Source organism: Nicotiana attenuata, unplaced genomic scaffold, assembly GCF_001879085.1.
Source record: "Nicotiana attenuata strain UT unplaced genomic scaffold, NIATTr2, whole genome shotgun sequence".
NCBI classification, from domain to species: Eukaryota; Viridiplantae; Streptophyta; class Magnoliopsida; order Solanales; family Solanaceae; genus Nicotiana; species Nicotiana attenuata.
Genome location: NW_017671257.1, coordinates 213,980 through 234,985, shown reverse-complemented (window position 1 = coordinate 234,985; position 21,006 = coordinate 213,980). Strand labels below are relative to the sequence as shown.

General features: G+C 36.2%; 1 protein-coding gene, 1 long non-coding RNA gene and 2 other non-coding genes across 4 annotated transcripts; 2 read left to right on the top strand and 2 right to left on the bottom strand.

Annotated features, from left to right (window-relative positions):
• The first annotated feature begins 573 nt into the window (after positions 1 to 573).
• Positions 574 to 11,491, top strand: LOC109207106. Its single transcript, XM_019369991.1, has 5 exons — positions 574 to 855; positions 1,584 to 1,679; positions 4,103 to 4,228; positions 4,979 to 5,018; positions 11,199 to 11,491. Exons 1-5 carry the CDS (start codon positions 700 to 702, stop codon positions 11,267 to 11,269), a joined length of 489 nt encoding a protein of 162 aa, XP_019225536.1. The 5' UTR covers positions 574 to 699; the 3' UTR covers positions 11,270 to 11,491.
• Positions 11,492 to 13,046: 1,555 nt separating this feature from the next.
• Positions 13,047 to 14,420, top strand: LOC109207102. The gene is made up of 2 exons (XR_002064967.1): positions 13,047 to 13,991; positions 14,099 to 14,420. It is a non-coding gene; the product is annotated as an uncharacterized LOC109207102 (long non-coding RNA).
• A 1,059-nt stretch (positions 14,421 to 15,479) lies between these two features.
• Positions 15,480 to 15,553, bottom strand: TRNAV-AAC. The gene has a single exon. It is a non-coding gene; the product is annotated as a tRNA-Val (tRNA).
• A 4,280-nt stretch (positions 15,554 to 19,833) lies between these two features.
• TRNAV-AAC lies at positions 19,834 to 19,907 on the bottom strand. Its single transcript has one exon. It is a non-coding gene; the product is annotated as a tRNA-Val (tRNA).
• Between the last annotated feature and the right edge of the window lie 1,099 nt (positions 19,908 to 21,006).

Below are 21,006 nucleotides of genomic sequence, written 5' to 3'. Positions count from 1 at the left end.
GGATGCTTTGGAAAATAATTCATTCCAGAAGTGTACTGCATTTGTACAGTCAAAGAAGATATGGTCGACTGTTTCTTCACAATTATGGCAGTAAGAGCATTGGACAGTTGACCCCAATTCTGTGGAGGTAGCCCCAGTAGGGAGTCTTTTGTGGTTAAGAAGCCATTTCTTTACTTTATTGGGTGCCTGGAGTTTCCAGATCCAATTGAAAGTTCCTTCTTCTTCTGTTCCCACACTGTTTTTAGTTTTGCTAGTAAAAGAGTAAGCAGAACTGTTAGTGAAGGAACCACTGGCAGTTAATCCCCAAATAAAGTTGTCATCTTTTGTGGAATTAGAGGGGATGAAGACAGAATTTATCAAGTTGAAGTATAAAAAAAAGTTAAACCGGGAGGACTCCTCCCTTTTTACATGCACGGAAATCCATCACGAAAGTTCACTAAAAAATTGTTATTGGAGCTAAATAGACTTAATCCTAACTTAAGGGATCTTTTGTTTTTTCTGTCAACTTAAGGGGTCATTCTCGGTTTAAAAACTCACAAAAAGCAGTCCTTCCACAATAGTTATACGGACTCATTTGACAATTCCCTCCATTTCCCTCTTCACTCCTTTCCCTTTCCCTTTCTCCTGAAAATTCAAAAAAAAGCCTCTCATTTCTGCCATTTTCGAGTAAAGAGCTAGAAATTGAGAAGAAAAAGAACAATGAGTCACCGTAATCTAAGTCAATATCACCATTTAGAGAACGAGCAACATCAATCAGTGGACGGGATTTTAACACTCTTCACTAAAGCCAACCATGACTTGACAACAGTCCAAAACAAGCTCGAAAAGGAATTTCAACAAGTCTACCCTGATAATGTCTGCAATTTACTCTTTTCAGATTCTATTGATTTTGATTTTTTGCTTCTTCTTGTTTTTGATATTTTTTCAATTTTTTGAATTTAAATTCTATGCATTAAAAGTATAGTTACACATCAAGTTACTTATTAGGTAATTTACAGGTAATATCTCGATAAACATTAATTAGTAATCTGATAAAAATAACTAACACAGGTTAAAAGTTATTGATATTGTAAAAAAATAATTTGCACTGTCAGTGATATAACTTAAATGCTTTTGCTCTTTCCAGTTTTTCTGGGTTTTGATTTTTTGTCTTTTTGTTTTGCTATTTTTTTAGCTTAAATTCTATGTAATGCCGACCCTATTGCATTGCTGATGCTATTCCTTGTTGTTTTATTTTTACTATTCCTTGAGCCGATGGTCTATCGGAAACAACCTCTCTACCTTTATAGGGTAGGGTAGGGGTAAGGTCCGCATATACACTACCCTCCCCATACTCAACTTATGGGATTAAATTGGTTTTTCTTTTTTTTTTTTTTTTTTTTTTTGTTGTTGTTCTAATGCCGGTTGTAAAAAAATAGTTACTCATTAGGTCATTTATTAGGTACTAATTTATAGGTAAATGTCTTGATAAACATTAATTGATAGTCTGGTAAAAATAATAAATAATTTGTTAGAACATGTTAAAATTTAGCATATTCTACATTGTCAGTCTATATAACTTAAATACTTTTGTTTGGTTCCAGGCAAACCCCATGAAGCTAGTTTCGAGGATTAAGAAAGTTCAAGATGAAATGTCCACCTTGAAGGAGCAGTGCCGTGAGTTACTTGCAGCTAAACAGGTATTGATTGATTATAACTACTACGCCTCAACCATTGGCGAAACCAGGAGTTCCGCTAAAAATGTTCAAATTTAATATATATCTATAAAATTAATTTTTTCCTATATATTGAGTATAATTTTCTCTTTTGTGCCTTATAATTTTTTGATGAAAGGTGTTTAACTGATCACCCTTAAGTCTACGTGGCACTGCTCAACCCCAACCTAGTTGGGGTCAATTATATGAATTATTTATATCCATTCCACTGTATTTTGGTCCATCTTCTTTCGGTATTTATTAATTTGTGTTTCGAGACAGGCTAACATATGTATGTATACTAATGTGCGAGTGTATTATTCTTTTTTGCTTTGGGACTTTAATATTATTTCAAATTCTTGTATTCAGATAGTGCAAGTACGGAAATGTGTGTTTGGCCCACGTCACGAGTTCGAGCCCTGCTACGGAAAAAAGTCTGGTATTTAAGTGGAGAAGGGTAGAGGGGCGGGCTCATTAACCACCGAGTTTGACTCAAGATTTTTCGGTTATCAAAATAATAATGAAATGTAAGAAGAAATAAGCCAGGTTGTTTGAAACATCAAATGAAGGATATGTTAGTTGATTACAGTCAAGTGAAAGAACTATATTTCGGTATTGAAATAATTTGTGATAAATAACTCGAGAATGCGATATTTTGGTGATTAAACAAACTCCAGTGTAAAATTTCAAAAACATGCTCGCTGAGAAAAAAGGAAAAATAGAATGTTTCAAGACTGATTATGTTGAGACTACCGCACATAGATCCCTTGTTTGCGTTGATGTATCGTGTCGTAGGGGTGTGACATGAGTAGAGATACATCGCGCATGGTCTTCACTGCACTAAAAATTAGCAAAAGAACAACACGTAACTGTACCGGATACTTCTCATGTATATACCCATGAACGAGCCCATCTAACATAGAATTGAGATTGCTAGTTGTTTTTCTTTTTTGATATAAAGAATTAGAATAACATAGGTTAGCAATGAGATAGAAATAAGGAGAACCTGGTTGTTTTGAATCAAATAACAAAGGCCGCATCTCCTATTTTGTTGCTGTAGTCCTCTTCTTTTCTTGTCCACCATTAGACTGGATTTCTTTCTCTTTCTCCCCTGTTTTTCAAAATACCTAAGGCTTTCTCATGGTTCTTTACTCGACCAAAGTTTACTGGTGACTTTCTCGCCTGCTGAAGTCAACTACACTGGACAAAATTTTCTGAGTTCTTGAGTTCCTTATGGAAACTGAAATCTGCTTACCTATATGGTAAATATAAAAGATGATTGCTGCCCGTTTCTCCATCCAAGTGGTTCTATTGCCTGCCAAAATTTAAAACTTGTTTGCGTTATTGCTTGGGCTTCGTGGATATGGTGTTTGGAAGCTATATAATCAGGTAGTTAGTAATAACTACTTTGAATCCATACATCAACTAGTCCTGGTCAGTAATTCTCCAAGTTTCACTTCCATATTATTGTAGAATCTATTGAAATTTGATTGTTGTTGATAACTATGGAGGACATTATATAAGGTTTCACTAAGCCAATAGGTATCATTGGCTCTTGACTTAAAGTTGATTTTGAACTTAGTAAGTTGTTTTATGATGTTTGTCTGCTCTTGCCTTCTGCAAAAGCGAAAGAAAAAAGAAACGGAAGATGTGTGGCATGTTGTTGGTACCAGAATGTGTAAGCTAGACTGCTTTGTTACTGCATCAATATTCAATGCATGTATTAATTGTTGTCTTTGTGGAAATGCCACTACTCTGATGATGAAGTTCTGTAATTACTATGTTTTCGGAAGTAATGGACCATGTTGATGTCAAGCTCAGTGACATCTGTTAAGTGTGTGACAATGAGAAAGCGTAAAGGATATTCAGGGAGAAACAAATGCGCAAACTTATTCGGGCAAACATGAGTGAAGATTTCATATGATGCTGAAGTTTCGTCCTTCAAAAAAATGAAGTCTATGTTGATATGAAGTAGAAATTTTACAGCTGAATGCATTGAGTATCTGAAACTTAAAGTTGATATTTATGGAGCTTAATTTTGTCATTACAAAACTTTGAATACTTGTACTGACTGCTGAAGATTGACACTTAGCATGTCTTGACCCGCAGCAGCTGAATGCCTTATGATAGAATCCATGAAAAAAGCTGTTGAATTTTTTTTTTCTAAAAATAGGAAGCATAAATTTTGTTTTCAGGCCATGAATTTAGTTATCCTTTACCTTTCAAGAGTCTGTATATAGTGTTCGTATAGCTTTTCTGTACTTTAGAAGTTGCTATAGTTGGGACCAAGACTTCGTGGTTATTAGTAGCAAATAGGCGTCCAGTCACCTCTTTCTTTATCATAAATGTTTCTTTTACTGTGCTGTACTGGGATTTAAGAACTTTTATGCTGGTCACACTATAAACAGGATTTGATTGATAAAGCTCGGGGAACCTTAGTTGGAAACAGGTCGTTGCTGCAAAGATTGCAATTATCTACCGGTGTTCCTATCATCAGTGATTCTGATGATCCATCATATGCTAGCTTCAACCAGGTAACTTGATTTTGCAGCATCATTCTATAAGGGTTATTGTTGAGGGGCAGCCCAGTGCACAAGACATCCCGTGTTCATGTAGGGTCCGGGGAAGGACCGCACCCCAAAGGGTGTAACGTAGACAGTCTATCCTAATGCAAGCATTAGTGGCTGCTTTCAGGGCCCGAACCCGTGACCTATAGGTCACACGGAGATAACTTTATCGTTCCTCCAAGGCTCTCCTTCTCCATAAGGGTTATTATAGTTCCTAGATATATGAAGTGTTTAAAGATTCCTTCTCCCACCCAACCACAACCATTATATCTTGAAATATAGAATGTTTGAGTTGGAGTGAGTGTATAATATATATGATAAATTTCTCCAAGAGACGGCTTTCTAAGGCTTTCAGATGAAAAATGATTTTCATCTCACATCATTCTTTATTTATCATATTCCTAGGTTTTACTCCACTTTTTGAGAAAAATTATTGCAATTTTATTGACTTCTTCTTGATTGTGGCAAGGTTGCAAAAATCCAAATAGTGTCTAGAGAATATGCACCATTTTCCAGCAGGCAACCAAAGATTAATCTGAAGGGCAAGATTCCTGATTTAGTTGCCACTTGCCATGGCATTTAAGTGCTTGCTGTGGTGGCTATAGTTGCCCTGCTACAGTTTCCCCTCCCCTACCTCCTTTCTTGGTGTTTCGGATCACACACACACACACTCTCTCTCTCTCTCTCTCCAAATTTTTCTTTATTCTTGATGTGCAGGTCATCAACGAATGGACAACTCAAGTCAGATCAAGAACAGGTGCAGTATCATAATGGCAATTTCATAACTTGTATGTTCAAATTGTAACACTTGACTGGCGTAGAACTTATCCTGCACCGAGGGTCTGTTGGAAACAACCTCTTTATCCTCACAAGGTAGGGGTAAGGTCTGCCTACACACTACCCTCTCCAGACCCCACGATAATACTAGGTATGTTGTTGTTGGCGTAGAACTTATGTTTCCTGCATAAAGAAAACATGTAAATGAAAGAGAGGTACATATTTGGGGTAAATATGTGTCTGCTGGTCCTGTTGTGACTGTGTCCGATAAGCATTTTGACCATAATTGAAGCTTATAAGCAGCACATTCTTTTTCCTTCTTCTCATCACGACTAGCCCATTGATGAACCTCCGTAACTAATGGTTTGTTAAATCTTCTTTCTAATAGGCTTTTACTCCTGCACTGCATTGTCAATTTCCGGGTAGCTGTGATCAGTACCTTGGAGCATTTTCGGCATCTAAACTGGATTGCTGAAATTAATAAATGTGGGGGGTTGGGGTTTGTGTGTGTGTGTGTGTGTGGGGGGGGGGGGGGGTTGGAGGTGACAACTTACTATGAGTACACACTTATTGAAGAATAGTTCAAAATGGAAGCAAAAGATCCATATATGCAATACAAACTAGTGAAATTAAAACTTAGTTGTTGCTAGACTTACATTATGTCCTGCTAGGGATAAGTGTGAGATTTAAAGAATCTTTAGTTTTTGAGAAACCCTAATTTGTCTTGAAAGACCATTATTCATTTAGCCAACCTTAATTAGTTTGGATTAAGGCATAGCGTGCTGGTTTTTTTTATTTTATTTTATGGTAACGAACTTAATTTCATTAATCACCAAAGCAATCAGTTACAAATCCATAGCTAAGCCAACAAAGATCAGTTACAAATCCATAGCTAAGCCAACAAAGCTAGCTATCTCAATACGAAAAAAACATAGCAAACTACCTACTTCCTACTTTGATCATATTAGAAGACATGACACTGTAATTGAGCTTTGATCCTAGGGGGTGCCCGAACACAGCAAATGTAAGCTATCTCCTTTGCAATGTTTCCATGTTGCCTACTTCTTTGTTCGAATATTCGTAAGTTCCTCTCAATCCAAATATGGTGAATAGCCTCTGCATAGACAAGTTTGAAGATCATTGCTTGTTGGGATTTTCCTTTTGAACACTTGATGACCCAACCTCTTGTGGTAGGCTCGTGTAACTGTATCCAATGGTACAGCTCTGCATATCTGCAGTGTACAAACAAGTGCTCTTTTGTTTCTTTCCATTCTTGACATAAGGCACACTGTGTATTCACATGTATACCCCATTTACTTAACCTATCGGTTGTCAGTAGTCTTCCCTACAGCAATAGCCACATTGTGAATTTTGCTTTTGGTCGTGCAACATTGTTGAACAGGATGCTTTTCCATTCAACCCTTGCATAGTCACCAAGCAGATGGAAGTATATGTGCCTGATTAGGCTCTTCTTAGGTGTCTATGCAAGTATAATATTCTCTAGGGAACCTCTAGCTTCAAATATCTTCCTAACCATCCAGCAAGCCTGTTGAGGGATCGGGATAATGTTGAATTGCTGATTTTTGATGTAGTAGGTATGAATCCATCTGATCCATAGCTTATCTTCCTTGTGAGCCAAATCCCAGCATACTTTAGCTGTAGCAGCTTTGTTGCAGATTTGCAGATTTGTAAGGTTCAGCCCACCTCCAGCTTTGGGTAGACATACCTTATCCTAGGCTAGTAAAGCTTTCTTTGTGATCACATTGGTACCTGACCACACATACGATCTGCATATACCTTCAATGACCTTGATCACCTTGGCAGGGATAATGAAAAGTTGAGCCCAGAAAGCTTGTATTCCAAACAAAACACTTTGGAATAGCTGAACTCTGCCAGCATATGAGAGCTTCCTTGCAGGCCATGAGGTTATTTTTTATGCCATCTTGTCTATCAAAGGTTGCCATTGCATGATACTCAATTTCTTGGTAGATAGAGGAACTCCCAAATATTTGAAAGGCAGGTCTCCTGTGGTGAAACCCAAGTGCTGTAAGATCTGCTGTTGCACTGTTGTTGATACTCCTCCAAAGTATACTGCACTTTTACTTTGGTTAGCCTGTAGCCCAGATTCTTTTGTAAACTGTAGGAATTTATGAGCTATTGCAGCTACTGACTTCACATCCCTTCTAGCAAATAGTAAGAGGTCATCAGCAACATAAGTGAATAATCTTGAGCCTTGAACACCTGGGGTGATAGTTGTACTCTTTGTTTGCCTTAAGATCATGTAAGCTTCTACTCAAATACTCCATAACAATTGCAAAAAGAAAAGGTGACATTGGATCACCTTGTCTGAGGCCCTTGGCAGCATTGAATGGTACTGAATATTCTCCATTAACTATGACAGAATAATTGACAGTCTCTATGCATTCCATATCCCATGAGATGAACAATTTAGGAAATCCTTGCTCTTCCATAACCTGCTTCAAGTAGGGCCATTCCACAAAATCATAGGCCTTCTAAAGATCTATCTTAATCATGCATCTGGGGGAGATGTGTTTCCTAGAATAGGCTTTGAACTTATGTGCTAAAATGACATTGTCAGATATCCTCCTACCAGGTATAAAGCCAGCCTGTGCTTCACTAATTACAGTAGAGATAACAACTTGAATTCTAGCAGCTAGGATTTTGGAAATTATCTTATAAAGCACTGTGCAACATGCAATTGCCTAAATTCTTTAATTGTTTTAAGTTTGCCGGTCTTGGGAACTAAGGTGATAGCTGTACAATTGATTGCTCTGTATAGCTTCCCAGTGGCAAAGAAATCCATAACAGCTGCTGTAACTTCTTGGTGAATGACCTTCCAATGCCTTCTTGAAAAAATAAGCATTGAATCCATCAACACCAAGGGCTTTGTCATCACCAAATGACATTAGTCCATCATAAACTTCTTGTTTAGTGACATCTTGACATAGTATAATCCTCTGTTGCTGTGACAGTATTGGTCCTTTTTGCATTATTTCCTTTTCTATTGTTGGTAGGCTGTGCGCTGCAGATCCCATCAATGATTTATAAAAACTCACTATTTCATTAGTGATATCTTCAGGTTCAGATAATTTGTCTTCAGTAAGAGAAGTAAGCTCAATTATCTGTTTCCTCTGCTGCCTTTCCTTTATACTGCTGCAAAATACTTTGAATTTGAGTCTCCTAGCTTGATCCACTTTGCTCTAGCTTTTTGTTTCAAGGCACCTTCCTCCATCAAATCCCATTTCTCAAGGTTTTGTATTATTGTCTCTTTTCCACTAATAACTCATCTGTACATTGTGTAGAGATTTGCCCCTGTATGACAGTACGCTCTGCTCTTACTCTTTCTATCTTTTGTTTAATGAACTTGAATTCCTCATTATTCAACTTCCTTAGCACAAGTCTGAGTGCCTTCAATTTTAACCAGATATTTTGCATCTTCTTGCTTCTGAGTCTCTTGCCCCATCCCTGCTTCACAATGGATAAGAAATCTTCATGATCTGCCCATACATTGAAGAACTTAAAAGGTGCTTTCCCAGTCCACTATTTGATTGTTAACTTCATGCACATAGGAGAGTGATCTGAGATATAAGGCAGCCCATACTCAGTACAAATGTGTCCCCATTTCATCGTCCAATCATAGTTCCCAAACATTCTATCAGTTCTACTCCATATTTTGTCAGCTCCCGATTGATTATTAGACCATGTATAATATTCTCCTTCCCAAGTCAATTCATTGAGACCTAGTGTTTGTACACAATTTGCATAGTCTCTATTCTCTGTCGCATTAACTGGATTTCCATAAAGTCTGTCCTGTGAGTATAAAACTGAATTGAAATCTCCTCCAGTTGTTCCCACCGATGTTCTCTTTTCTACAGTATTGTATGCATACACAACTGTCACTAAGCAATCAATATCATCATCAATCCCTTTAACTGAACAATGAATTAGTTGTGCTTCTGCTCTCAGCAAAGTAATTGTATAGTAACTTGAATCCCATAGCAATCATATTCTTCCATTAACAGCATAATTGTCGTTATGAAGAGTTTCCCAGCCAGGGGCAATATGACACCGTACCTTTCTTGCATTATGTTCTTTCACCCTTGTTTCACCCTTGTTTCTACTATACCTGCTAGTCTAATATTATTAATTTTCAGGTAGTTCTTCAATTCTTTCTGGTTATACCACTTGTTCACACCCCTGATATTCCAGAAAAGCCAGGTCATTAATTGGTTTGTTTAACCCCTCCTCGATCATGAGGCAGGGAAAGGCTTGCACTATGACCCCTTTTAGTCTACAAAACCTTAGTTCTGCTTGTGGAAGTTGGTAGCATAGGAAAATTTGTCAAGTTCATTTCTGGGCTGGCCACTTCCTAGTCTTTACCTTTTTGCATCGACTCTTGCCTCACTGTTGTATTTGCTTCTGAGATTGGACAATTCTTTTGGGCTATCCTTTGGTCACTGCTTTGACTATGGTGTTGCATATTAGGGGCCTGAGGTTGTTCTTCATTAGCAGCCTCTGCATTCACCACAGGACCCTTGGTTCTCTATTCATAGGTAACTTTTCTGGCCTCTCTTCTTCTTCTAGGTTGTTCTACATGTTGTGGTTTAGGGACTTGCTGGTTAGCACATGTGTGTCCAATAGATTGGCACTTGTCACAGTACACCAACTGTTGTTGAAATTTCTTGCCTCTTGGATCCATGATGGTGACTTCTGTTGGTAGAGTTTTAGTCACATTAGCTGCTACCATCATTCTTGCATATGATATTCGTGTTTGCTTTGTAGTGCACTCATCGGCAAACAGTGGCTTCCCAATTGCACTAGCTATTTTGCTTAACGACTCACTTCCCCAGCAATTCATTGGCAAATTAGGTAAGACAACCCATAAGGGAATTTCTGTGAGAAACTCCTTGCTCAGATCAAAATCAGTCGTCCAAGGCTCCAAGATGATTGGTCTATTACTATTAGTGTGAGAGCCAGCATAGAAGATTCTGTGCATATCCTCCATTGACTGAAACTTGATGACATAGTACCCCTCATCATGCAAAAATAATTCTGGTTCTGCAACATCCAACCAGTGTTGATCAATGTACCTCTTCATTGCATTGTATCCTGGATTACTTCCAATGATGTAGGCAATCAAAGCACAGCTCCATTTCTCCTCTTCTTTTTCAACATCTTCATTTCCAATTGAACAACTGTCTGCCCATCAACAATTTGAGGGGGGATGTATCGTAATGCCATTCCATGAGTTGCGACCTTGTTCTGTTGAAAAAGATTTGCCCGTGGTTTTGGTCCTGCAACAACAGTAGGTTCTATTGTTTCATTAGCTTTCACCTGGGGGTTCTCACTACCAATCGTGCCTAAATTGGTACTAAGCTTTTCAATTTTGTTCAAATTATCCTCCTCATGAGTGCTTTCTTGATTTGGGTCCTCACTGTTCCTCCTCTCTAAATTAGGGTTGTCAATGGTTACTGTTCCATTGCTTTCCCCATTAGGGTTGTCAATGGTTACTGTTCCATTGCCTTTCCCATTAGATTTGCCTTTACTTAGCTGAGTCAATTGACAATTTGAAGTTGAGCCACTGAGATTGAGCTTCTTACTTGCCCCAGTATCTCTCGAAGATGAATCAATTTCCATTGAGATCTTAGCTATCGATTGCATCTCCGGTGTCACCATTGCATGTTCCTGCGTTGAATTCATCTTTCCCGCTTGCGTCTTAGAGCTTACTGTACTTCCAAAAGCTATAACAGGTGTTCGTTTTGGTCTTCCTCGCGCACGACCTCTCCCTTTCCCCATGGCGGCCACGCTGGCGTATGTTTATCTAACGTGTGCTGTGAGCATGAGAGAAGAGAGAAATTGATGTGACTCTATTGTTATAAATCGTGCTGGTTTTTCTTTATTTCCTTGAGTGCTTCCCGCCCTGGAAGGGAAGTAGGTGGCTTTGCAGATTGTAAAACACATGCATGGTTTAAATTAATTTGCTAATTTGGATTTTCTTTTCACGAGATGTTACTCGATGATCAACAACAGAAGATTGGAACTCATTTGAACAATACCAATGATCATTATCATTGGTTTAAGTAGGCGTTTACTTGATAGGATAATGTATTTTTTCCTGAGTAACTTCTCCATTATGCAGAGGATGAGAGCCTTGAGTCGGGGGAAGATATCAATCAGATGCTGTTTTCAGCAATTGTCCATGGCAACTGAGAGGTCATGCAACCTCTGCATTAGAAAGATGCTTGATGTTAGAATTGGAGATTTTGCAATGGTTTCTTGGGATATTCATTCTTGTATCTTTTATTTCTTTAAGTTTACAAAGTTGCCCTTTCTTGCTATTTCAGAAAGGAATTAGTAACATCAGATAACTTTCCTTTGTTACAAGAAGGTAAAAAGATTATACTCCAATACATGTTAGAGATTGGTTATGAAGCATGAGTTGCCTGAGCAGGGTAAATGGGTACTTCGTTTTGAATTTGGCGTAGTTGTTGGTTTTGTTCAGAGTTTGACCAAATGCATTCTGGTGTAACAACCTCCCTGTCAAATATATAAAAACAAATTAACAATGAGAAAAAAGAAAAGGTGAGATGTAAAATGTTTGGTAGAGATTATAAATGTTAGAAATAACTTCCAACTTCTTTTCCTTACTGTCAAGTAATTATTCTTTCTGTCATAGCTTTCAATGTTATTAAATGAGAAATGTCTCAAGTCCTTGCACTTATTTTCCTACGTGGTCGAAGACAAGATGGAAAAACCATCACAAGAACCTTAGCACTCGTTTGGTTGGTGGGGTAAGGAATGGAAAATCTTGGAATTTGATGCGAGATTATTTTATCTCGTGTTTGGTTGAATTTTTGAATCCGAGATTAGCAATATCGGGATTAATTTATATAACAATTGTGGTATTATTCTATCCTACATCGAGGATGGGATAATAATACGGGTATTACTTAATTCCGGGAAAAAACACTATAACAACAAAGATGTCCTTTGAAATAGGCTCTTCCCCCAAAGTTCTTTAAAAAATTTAAGGTTAAATTTAGAAATAAAAATTTATCTTATCTAGTATACACCAAACACAATTTTACATTATGCCCTGTATATCCCCTTTTTAGTCAATAAATCAAACGTATTCCAATAACAATATATCCATTAATAATTTCGTCATTGTTTAATTCCCGTATTATTATCCTAGGGTTCCCGGACCACAATCTTTTTAATTTATAGTATTATAAAAGGAAATTACTTTATACATGAAACACTTTTTCTATAAACAATTATCTAATAGAGTAAGTAATTATTCTTAACTAACTTTCAAGTTTAATTCTTGCAGATGAATTTGATAGCAAGCTAGATAACCCTTATATTGTAGAATACAAGGATGCATGGGTAGAGAAGGTACAATTATAAACATTGTGAATCTTTTGAGGGACTGAATCTTTTTAGGGCCGTTGTTATTGTTTAGAGTTTAGCACTCATTGATCAAGATTACACTCACCTAGTACAAGTATAAGTCGGATATATATATATATATATATATATATATATATATATATATATATATATATATATATATATATATATATATATATATATATATATAAGTTTTGCTAACCTATTACATAATTGTAGGAGGTTAGCATTGTATAGGAGGTTATCAACCATATCAGTAGATTTTCACACCCCTCGGAATGGTCTTATTAATACTAAATGAAATAACATGCCTTACCGTATCAATAATAAACTTTTATTTCCGACACATTTGGCACATTTGGATTGCTCGTAACAATCACAACTTTAATCGCACACAACACCATCTATCCACTAAATTAATCACCAATCAAGCGCTGGAATTTACTTACTTAGCAACAAACATGGAAAAAAATTTCTTTCCTATAATGCAGCCTATAAAATGGATACCCCCAAAACCAAACTACTATAAATTAGATACTGATGGCTGCATCATCAGTAACTCATAAAGCAGGTATAGGGGGACTCATACGCGGCTCAAATAGAAATTGGATTATAGGATTTGCAGGTAACTTTGACACTGCAACCATCATCCATGCAGAACTACAAGCCCTCTTTCAAGGGCTGGAATAGGCAACTTCTCGCAATTTGATTCCCCTGGAAATAAACGTCGGTGCATCAAAGGTATTAACCCTGTTAAAAAATGATAATGTCGTTTATACTAATCTAATTGCTGACTGCAGGCACCTCCCGGACCAAATGCATAGTGTCACAATTGCACATACCTACAGAGAGGGAAATGAGGTGGCTGATCGTTTGGCTAAGGCTAGATACACCATGGAAGCTGTTGCAAAACCTATTGTTTTTGAAGAGCCACCGGATATTGTCAACACCTTTTTGCAAATGGATCAAGCAGGAGCTGTACGATATAGGAGGACGACGTGTAGACCAGCGGAACAAGCTATGGACATGGAACAAAACACTTTTTTGATCTATGATGATGAACATGCAACCACAACAACCAATGGCGCCAATATTGTAGAAAACTCCATTGGGATAAGTAGTATCCATCAATGTAATAGACAACTATCAAACAACTATAATGGCGATGCACATGCATCACTCTCTCTGTAGTAATTTTTCGTTAAATTTTATGCAATATTATCTTTCTCACCAAAAAAAAATATATATACACTTTTGAGTCCAAAATACCCCTAGCAATCTCCAATCACGCTCCAATTAAATGTAGGGACTCTTTTGTCTTTACAAAAGTTGCCTTTTCTTCTCTACAATTTCCGTCCAAACACCTTCCACTTCTTCTGCGCAATTCCTAGTATATCCATGAAGAAAGAATCACACCCATCTAAATCACAGTTCCAAACCCAGTTAGGTAACCAAAAAAGTGAGAGATAAATTGACGATGAGATGAATCCATTTCCATCAAGATCAATCCTATAAAAATGTAAGAAAGTTTCAGATTACAACCAATTTTATTGTTTCAGTTTCAGATTATAACAATGAAATTGGTTAGCTTTATTTTACCTCTTGATTTCTGGGTTTATATTTCAGAACAATGAAGTTGGTTAGATTTGGTTTTACTTTTGTTTGCTGGGTTTACAAGCTTAAGAAGATCAGAAGCGTCACTCAAAGAAATTGGCTAGATTTGGCTTAACTTTTGATGGCTGAATTAAATAATAGATATGTTGAAAATCTCATAAACAACAATACGTTATTTTTTGAGATTTGTGTCTAGTTTTTGGAGCTTCTTTGGAAGGATGAGGAGTTAAAAATATGTTAATCCCTTCTGAAAGTGGGTTAGTTTTTGGATTAATGTTAATGAAATTTTTTGTTAATCCCTACTGAAAATGAAAATGGAGCCAAATTTAATATCCTTGAATGATTCCGATGCTGGATTGAAAGGGTGAAGAAGAAGATTGAACAAGGAAATGACAAAAACCCCCAATTAGTTCATATGTTGTTGATGTGATGCTAGGGGTATTTTGGAGAACTCAAAAGTGTATAATAGTAGGTTAGCAAAACTATATATATATATATAATAAAAGGAGTTAAGTGTTGTGTTAAGACTAATTGGGTAGTGCGTATATATAGAAATTTCTTTTTCTGTGAATTATTGCCTCCTCTTTTAATGATAATCCTCATCGATCATTATGTCCTCCTAAAATTCTAATAATAGCATTTTGTTGAAATGCATTTTGACTTTTCATCCTTTTGCCATTTTATAGTTATTACTATAACGTCCACCATGGCTATTATAATAAAATAAGATCAGAAACCAAACATTGCAAATGAAGTCCAACCAACAAATACAATTGTTACAACAAAGCCTATTTTCTTCTCATACAATGGAGAAATGGGCAAATGAAGGCCGCCACAACATTCTTAACAAGTTACTGGATCGATGTAGTACATTATACATCTGCTCGCCGGCAGCAGAGGGCTTTTTGGTCTCCCCGTATAACTTGATAAATCATAAGAAAAGAAGAAATCGAGTTAACTCTCCTTGACAAATAAGTAACCAGCTAATTCACACTACCTCTTCCATCATGTTTATTTAACAGAGGTAGATTCAGAATTTGAATATTATGGGTTCGAGTTCGAAATTACGCTACAACCCATTTGGCTTAATGAGTTTTTAATCTAATATTTATACTTATTTAGTGGAATTCTTAACATATACACAAAATATGAGCTAAAGTTATTTGGTTAAGTAACCTTCTACATTTGCCCTTGAGGTGTTCAAAGTTTACTCTGTTGAGGGTATAATTAGCATTTTATTATGGCCAAAGTTTTCTTGTTGTTCTTGTCTGCATTATTGCATATTAATGGATAGACATTCACCAGCACAATTAAAGGAACAAAAAGAAGAAGAAGATGAATTTCATCTCACGCCTATCTGCCAAAAAATAGAAAGCGGAAATAATAAAGAAAGTGGCTTCGCCCGGACTCGAACCGGAGACCTTCAGTGTGTTAGACTGACGTGATAACCAACTACACCACGAAACCTGATTACTTCGTTTTGTCCTTATTTAATATTAGTATATGAATACAATTTAAAATACATTTAGCTGTTACTTAGTAATTAATACTTCCTCCATTCCAATTCAAGAAAAATATTAAGACCTTTGAAACTTGTAATTTTGAATATACCATAAGGTTTGTATAGCTATAAAACTTTTAAAACTTGTGATCTTAAACATGTCATAACATTTATATGGGAATACAAATTTCTCGTGAAGGGTAAAATAGGAAGTGTAAAATTATTTGTTTCCAAGTTCCAACTATAGAAGTATGTTATTCTTTTTTGAGTAGATTATAGGAAATAGTGTCACATAAACTGAAGTAGAAGGAGTATTTGTCAGAGCAAAAAAAACAAGAATGAAGAAAGAATTTAAATAGATAAAAGAGGGTCTTCTCTAGATTTGGACTATAAATTGCAGGAAGCAATCAAGAACATTTGAATGCAACTTTTTAACTGCCACAACTACTACATTAATGTTTGTCTATTTGACCAGCCACCATTTTTTTTTTGGATTGTAATTAGAAGTCAAATGGACATGGGGGTCTACAATTGGAAAGAAAAAATTGAGTATATAAAATGTTAAGTGTTATAACTGCGATTTAAAATGAACAATCTAAAGCAATCTTTGAACCATTTTTATCACTATACACAAGAAGTCTCCCTTGTGTTTGCTTGTCTCAACCGTCTATATATCCAAATAGTTATGGTCTACGCAGAGCTGCTTACATCACACCCCCTTGGAGTACGACCCATTCTCGACCCTGCGTAAACGCGGATACTTTGTGCATCGGGGTTGCCCTTTTTTTATTTTATAGAGGTGGCGTGACACTTTCCTTAGGCCAGGATTCTTATTTATCTAGTACATGTTATTAGATTCGGAAAAAATCCAAATATGCCCTTGTACAATACGAAATTGAGCACATTTGCTCTTCGTTAATACTTTAGCCCATATATGCCCTTTTTGAAACGGAATCCACCCAAACTAATTAGCTTTTTCGTGAATTGTACTAAAATGCATTGCAAAAACTATTTCCTTTTTATTAGTACTTTTTTTTCTTTAACTTTCTCTCTTCTTTTTTCTTTTCTTCTCTTTTTTTTCCTTTTTCTTTCTCCCATATCCGAGTTCCTCCATTGCTGATGCCTTTTCCATTTTCTTCACCAATTTAACTTGACAAAACTCATGAATTCCTGCTAATCTTACTATCACAAACCCCACACGTTCTTCTGGCCTGAAGGAGAGAAATTTTTTCGGTGGTGTTAATTAGGTGAAGGTAGGTATGGTTATTCAGATTTTGAAGGTCTTGTTCGCTTCAGATTTGAAGCTACACGGTGAACAACACCTTCAAAATCTGAATAACCATATCCTACCTTCACCAAATTAACACCACCAAAAAAATTTCTCCAACAATTTTCATCTCCTTCTTTTCAGAAGAACTAGAGCCTTCTCGCTTGGAAGGTTTTGGTGGTGTAGGTTTGATTTTTAGGAATAAAATCACGTGAAATTGGTGACGGTAATGGAGAAGGCATCGGCAATGAAGGAAATCGGATATGGGAGAAAGAAAAAGGAAAAAAAAAAGAGAAGAAAAGAAAAGAGAAAGGTAAAGAAAAAAAATATTAATAAAAAGGAGAAAGTGTTTGTAATACACTTTAATACAATTAAGGAAAGAGCTCATTAGTTTGCGTGGATTCCGTTTCGAAAAGAGCATATATGGACCAACTATATGATGGTAAAGGCATATATGGATAATTATGTGACGGTAAGGACATATATGGGCTAAAGTACTAACAAAGGACAAATGTGCTCAATTTCGTATGGTACAAGGGCATATTTGGACCTTCTTCGTATTAGATTTTTGCCCTTTTTCTCTTCACCCCTTTCCTACATTTAATCTCTTTCAGTTTTTACATAATGTTTCAGTTATGTATTAAGTACTAATTTTGAAACTATTTGATATACATTGCCATTATGTATGGGACTGAGTGTTGGCCTGTTAAGAACTCACATATCCAAAAGATGAAAGTAGCAGAAATGAGGATGTTGAGGTGGATGTGCGGGCACACTAGGATGGATAAGATTAGGAATGATGATATTCGGGAGAAGGTGCACGTGGCTCCCATTGATGACAAGATGCGGGAAGCGAGGCTCAGATGGTTCGGGCATGCACAGAGGAGAAGCCCAGATGCTCCAGTAAGGAGGTGTGAGCGGCTGGTTGTGGAAGGCACGAGAAGAGGTAGAGGGCGGCCTAAGAAGTATTGGGGAGAGGTGATCAGGCAGGATATGGCGAGACTTCAGATTTCCGAGGACATGACACTTGATAGGAAGTTGTGGAGGTCGAGTATTACGGTTGTAGGCTAGAAGGTAGTTGAGTCTTGCGTTACTTTGTACCTTTGTGAGCCTAGTCCGGTAGGGTTTTGTCTAAGAGAGCTAGGGGCAATGTCGTGTCTTACTATTTTCTTTTTCGACGTTGGATCCATTTACTAGCCACCATTTTTGCTTTGCATTTTTCTTCTGCATTTTATGTTCCTATTTTTCCTATGATCTCCGTGATGAATCTAATATCCTCTCCTTTTATCTTCTTTTTATTATTTTGAGCCGAGGGTCTTTCGGAAACAGCCTCTCTACCCCTTCGGACTAGGGATAAGGTCTGCCTACACACTACCCTCCCCAAACCCCACTTGTGGAATTTTGCTGTTGTTGTTGTTGTATTGTTGACTTATACATATTTATGGATTCAATAGTAAAAACTTTCCTTTTGTCACAAGAATGTAAAAATATTATACTCCAATACATGTTAGAGAATGGTTATGAAGCATGAGTTGCTTGAGCAGGGTAACACTCCTTTCTGAATGGGTACCTCATTTTGAATTTGGCGTAGTTAGTGGTTTTATTGAGAAATTAGGAAAAGTAGATAAAGTGCTGACCAACTATATGTTGTTTGAATTTTCAGTTTAATCTCTATGTTTGGTAGTAGATTATTTGTCTAAATTACATGCACCTGCACCTAAGTTTGCAAATTATTTAGAGTGTTACTGCCTTTCCTTCAACGTGTTAGCTAAGTTTCTGCACGTGAATGGATCCTCACAAACACATCTCATCTACATCCTCTACTACGTCATTTCCCTCATTTTAGCATTACATAGGATAGAACTTTAGTTTTGTAATTTGACTTTTAGGATCTATGTGATTAGGTACCCCACCTTTATGTTATCTTTTAAGTTGCTCCGACACTGCAGTTTATGTTTCTCTCTCTCTCATCTTCTTTTAGTGCATTGTGATATTATATAGAGTGCCATCTTATATTCCAACAGCTTTTCCATAATCAGAGTTGTTTCTTTTGCTATTGTATTGTTGTTACTGTTTGCTGGTATTGCTTCTTTTTCATCTTTCCTTGAGCCGAGGATCTATCGAAAATAGCTGTTCTATTCTCATAAGGTAGGGTAAGATTTGCGTACACTCTACCCTCTTCAGACCCCACTTTGCACTAGTTTGTCGTCGTCGTCGTTGTTGTTGTTGTTATGAGTTTAGCACTCATTGACTGAGATTACACTCACCTAATACAAGTTAGGATATATATTATGAAAGGAGTTAATTGTTGTGTTAGATTAATTGGGTAGTGCATATAGAAATTTGCCTTTTTCTGAGAATTATTGCCTCTTTTAATCCTCATCGATCATTATTTCCTCCTAAAATTCTAATATTAGCATTTTGTTGAAATGCATTTTGAATTTTTGAAGTTATAGTAATACATTTTGAAATGTATTACTGTAATTTCCACCCATGCCTATTACAATAAAATAAGACCAGAAACAAGATATTATGGGTTCGAGCTCGAAATTCTGTCGCAGTCTATTTGATTTGATGAGTTTGTAACCTATTATTTATATTTATTTAGTAAAATTCTTAACGTATATACAAAATATGTGTCAAAGTTATTTGGTTAAGTGACCTTCTACATCTGCCCTTGACGTTCAAAGTTTACTCTATGGGGAGTATAATTAGCATTTTACTATTGCCAAAATTTTCTTGTTTTTCTTGTCTACGTTATATTACTGCATGCATATTAATAGACAAAATATTAGATTATGTTCATTGCAATTCTCGTTCTTAATTTGTTTCATGTTGTCAAAATTAATTACCTCAATTTTAAAAGAATAGCGGAAAAAACATTAAAGTACAAAAAGAAGTCATTAAAAAAAAAAAAGAAGATGAATTTCATCTCACGAATCTCTGCCAAAAAATAGAAAGCGGAAATAATAAAGAAAGTGGCTTCGCCCGGACTCGAACCGGAGACCTTCAGTGTGTTAGACTGACGTGATAACCAACTACACCACGAAACCAGTTTGCTTCAAATTGTCCTTTTTCCTATATTACTGACCCATACAACTTAGAATATTTTCATTTATGTGTTGCTTAATATTTAGTGCTTACTCTATTCCAAATTAAGAAGGAAATAAAAAAAATTTAAAATTGTAATTTTAAATATACCATTGGGTTTGTGTAGCTACAAATTTTTGAAATTTGTAGCCTTAAATATGTCATAACATTTTATATTTGTGTAATAATAAAAGTTTCTCGTGAAGGGTAAAAATACGAAGTGTAAAATTAATTATTTCTAAATATATAAGTGTGTCATTCTTTTTTGAATAGACTAATTAGGAAATAATGTCACATAAACTGAAATAGAAGAAGTATTTGTCAGAGCGAAAAAAAAAAAAAACAAGAATGAAGACAGAATTTTAAAAGATAAAAGAGGGTCTTCTCTAGATTAGGACTATAAATTGCAGGAAGCAGTCAAGAGAATGCAACTTTTTAGCTGCCACAACTACTACATTTATGTTTGTCTATTTGACCAGCCATCAATTTCTTTTTGTGTTTGGGGGGGGGGGGGGGTGAGGGATTATAATTAGAAGACAAATGGACATGGATGTCTACAATTGGAAAGAAGAAATTGAGCATATATCTGAATAATTCTGGTTTATATAGAGATGATGTGACACTTCTCCTAGGCTAAGATTCTTATTTATTTAGTGCTCCCTCTGTTTCAGTTTATGTGAAACTATTTCCTTTTTGGTTCGTTCCAAAAAGAATGACCCCTTTCTAAATTTGGAGACAATTTAGCTTAAACTTACTACTCTACCCTTAGTGAGAAGCTTTTATAACCACACAAATACTCTGGACCCCTTTTTAACTTGTTTAGGACCACAAATTCCAAAAGTCTTCATTTTTTCTTAAACTCCATGCCCAGTCAAACAGGTTTACATAAATTGAAACGGAGGGAGTACATGTTATTTGATTTTTGCCCCTTTTCTCTTTATCCCTTTCCTCCCATTTAATGTCTTTCAGTTTTTACTTAAAGTAACGCATACCTTATTCTTACCCTGTGAGGATAGAGAAGCTGTTTCAGATAGACGCTTTGTGTATTAAGTACTAATTTTG

Coding starts and splice junctions, on each gene's coding strand:
- LOC109207106 (XM_019369991.1), top strand. CDS start 700: ATGAGTCACCGTAATCTAAGTCAATATCACCATTTAGAGAACGAGCAA. Junction 4,229..4,978: donor CATATGCTAGCTTCAACCAG/GTAACTTGATTT, acceptor CTTGATGTGCAG/GTCATCAACGAATGGACAAC. Junction 5,019..11,198: donor TCAAGTCAGATCAAGAACAG/GTGCAGTATCAT, acceptor TCCATTATGCAG/AGGATGAGAGCCTTGAGTCG.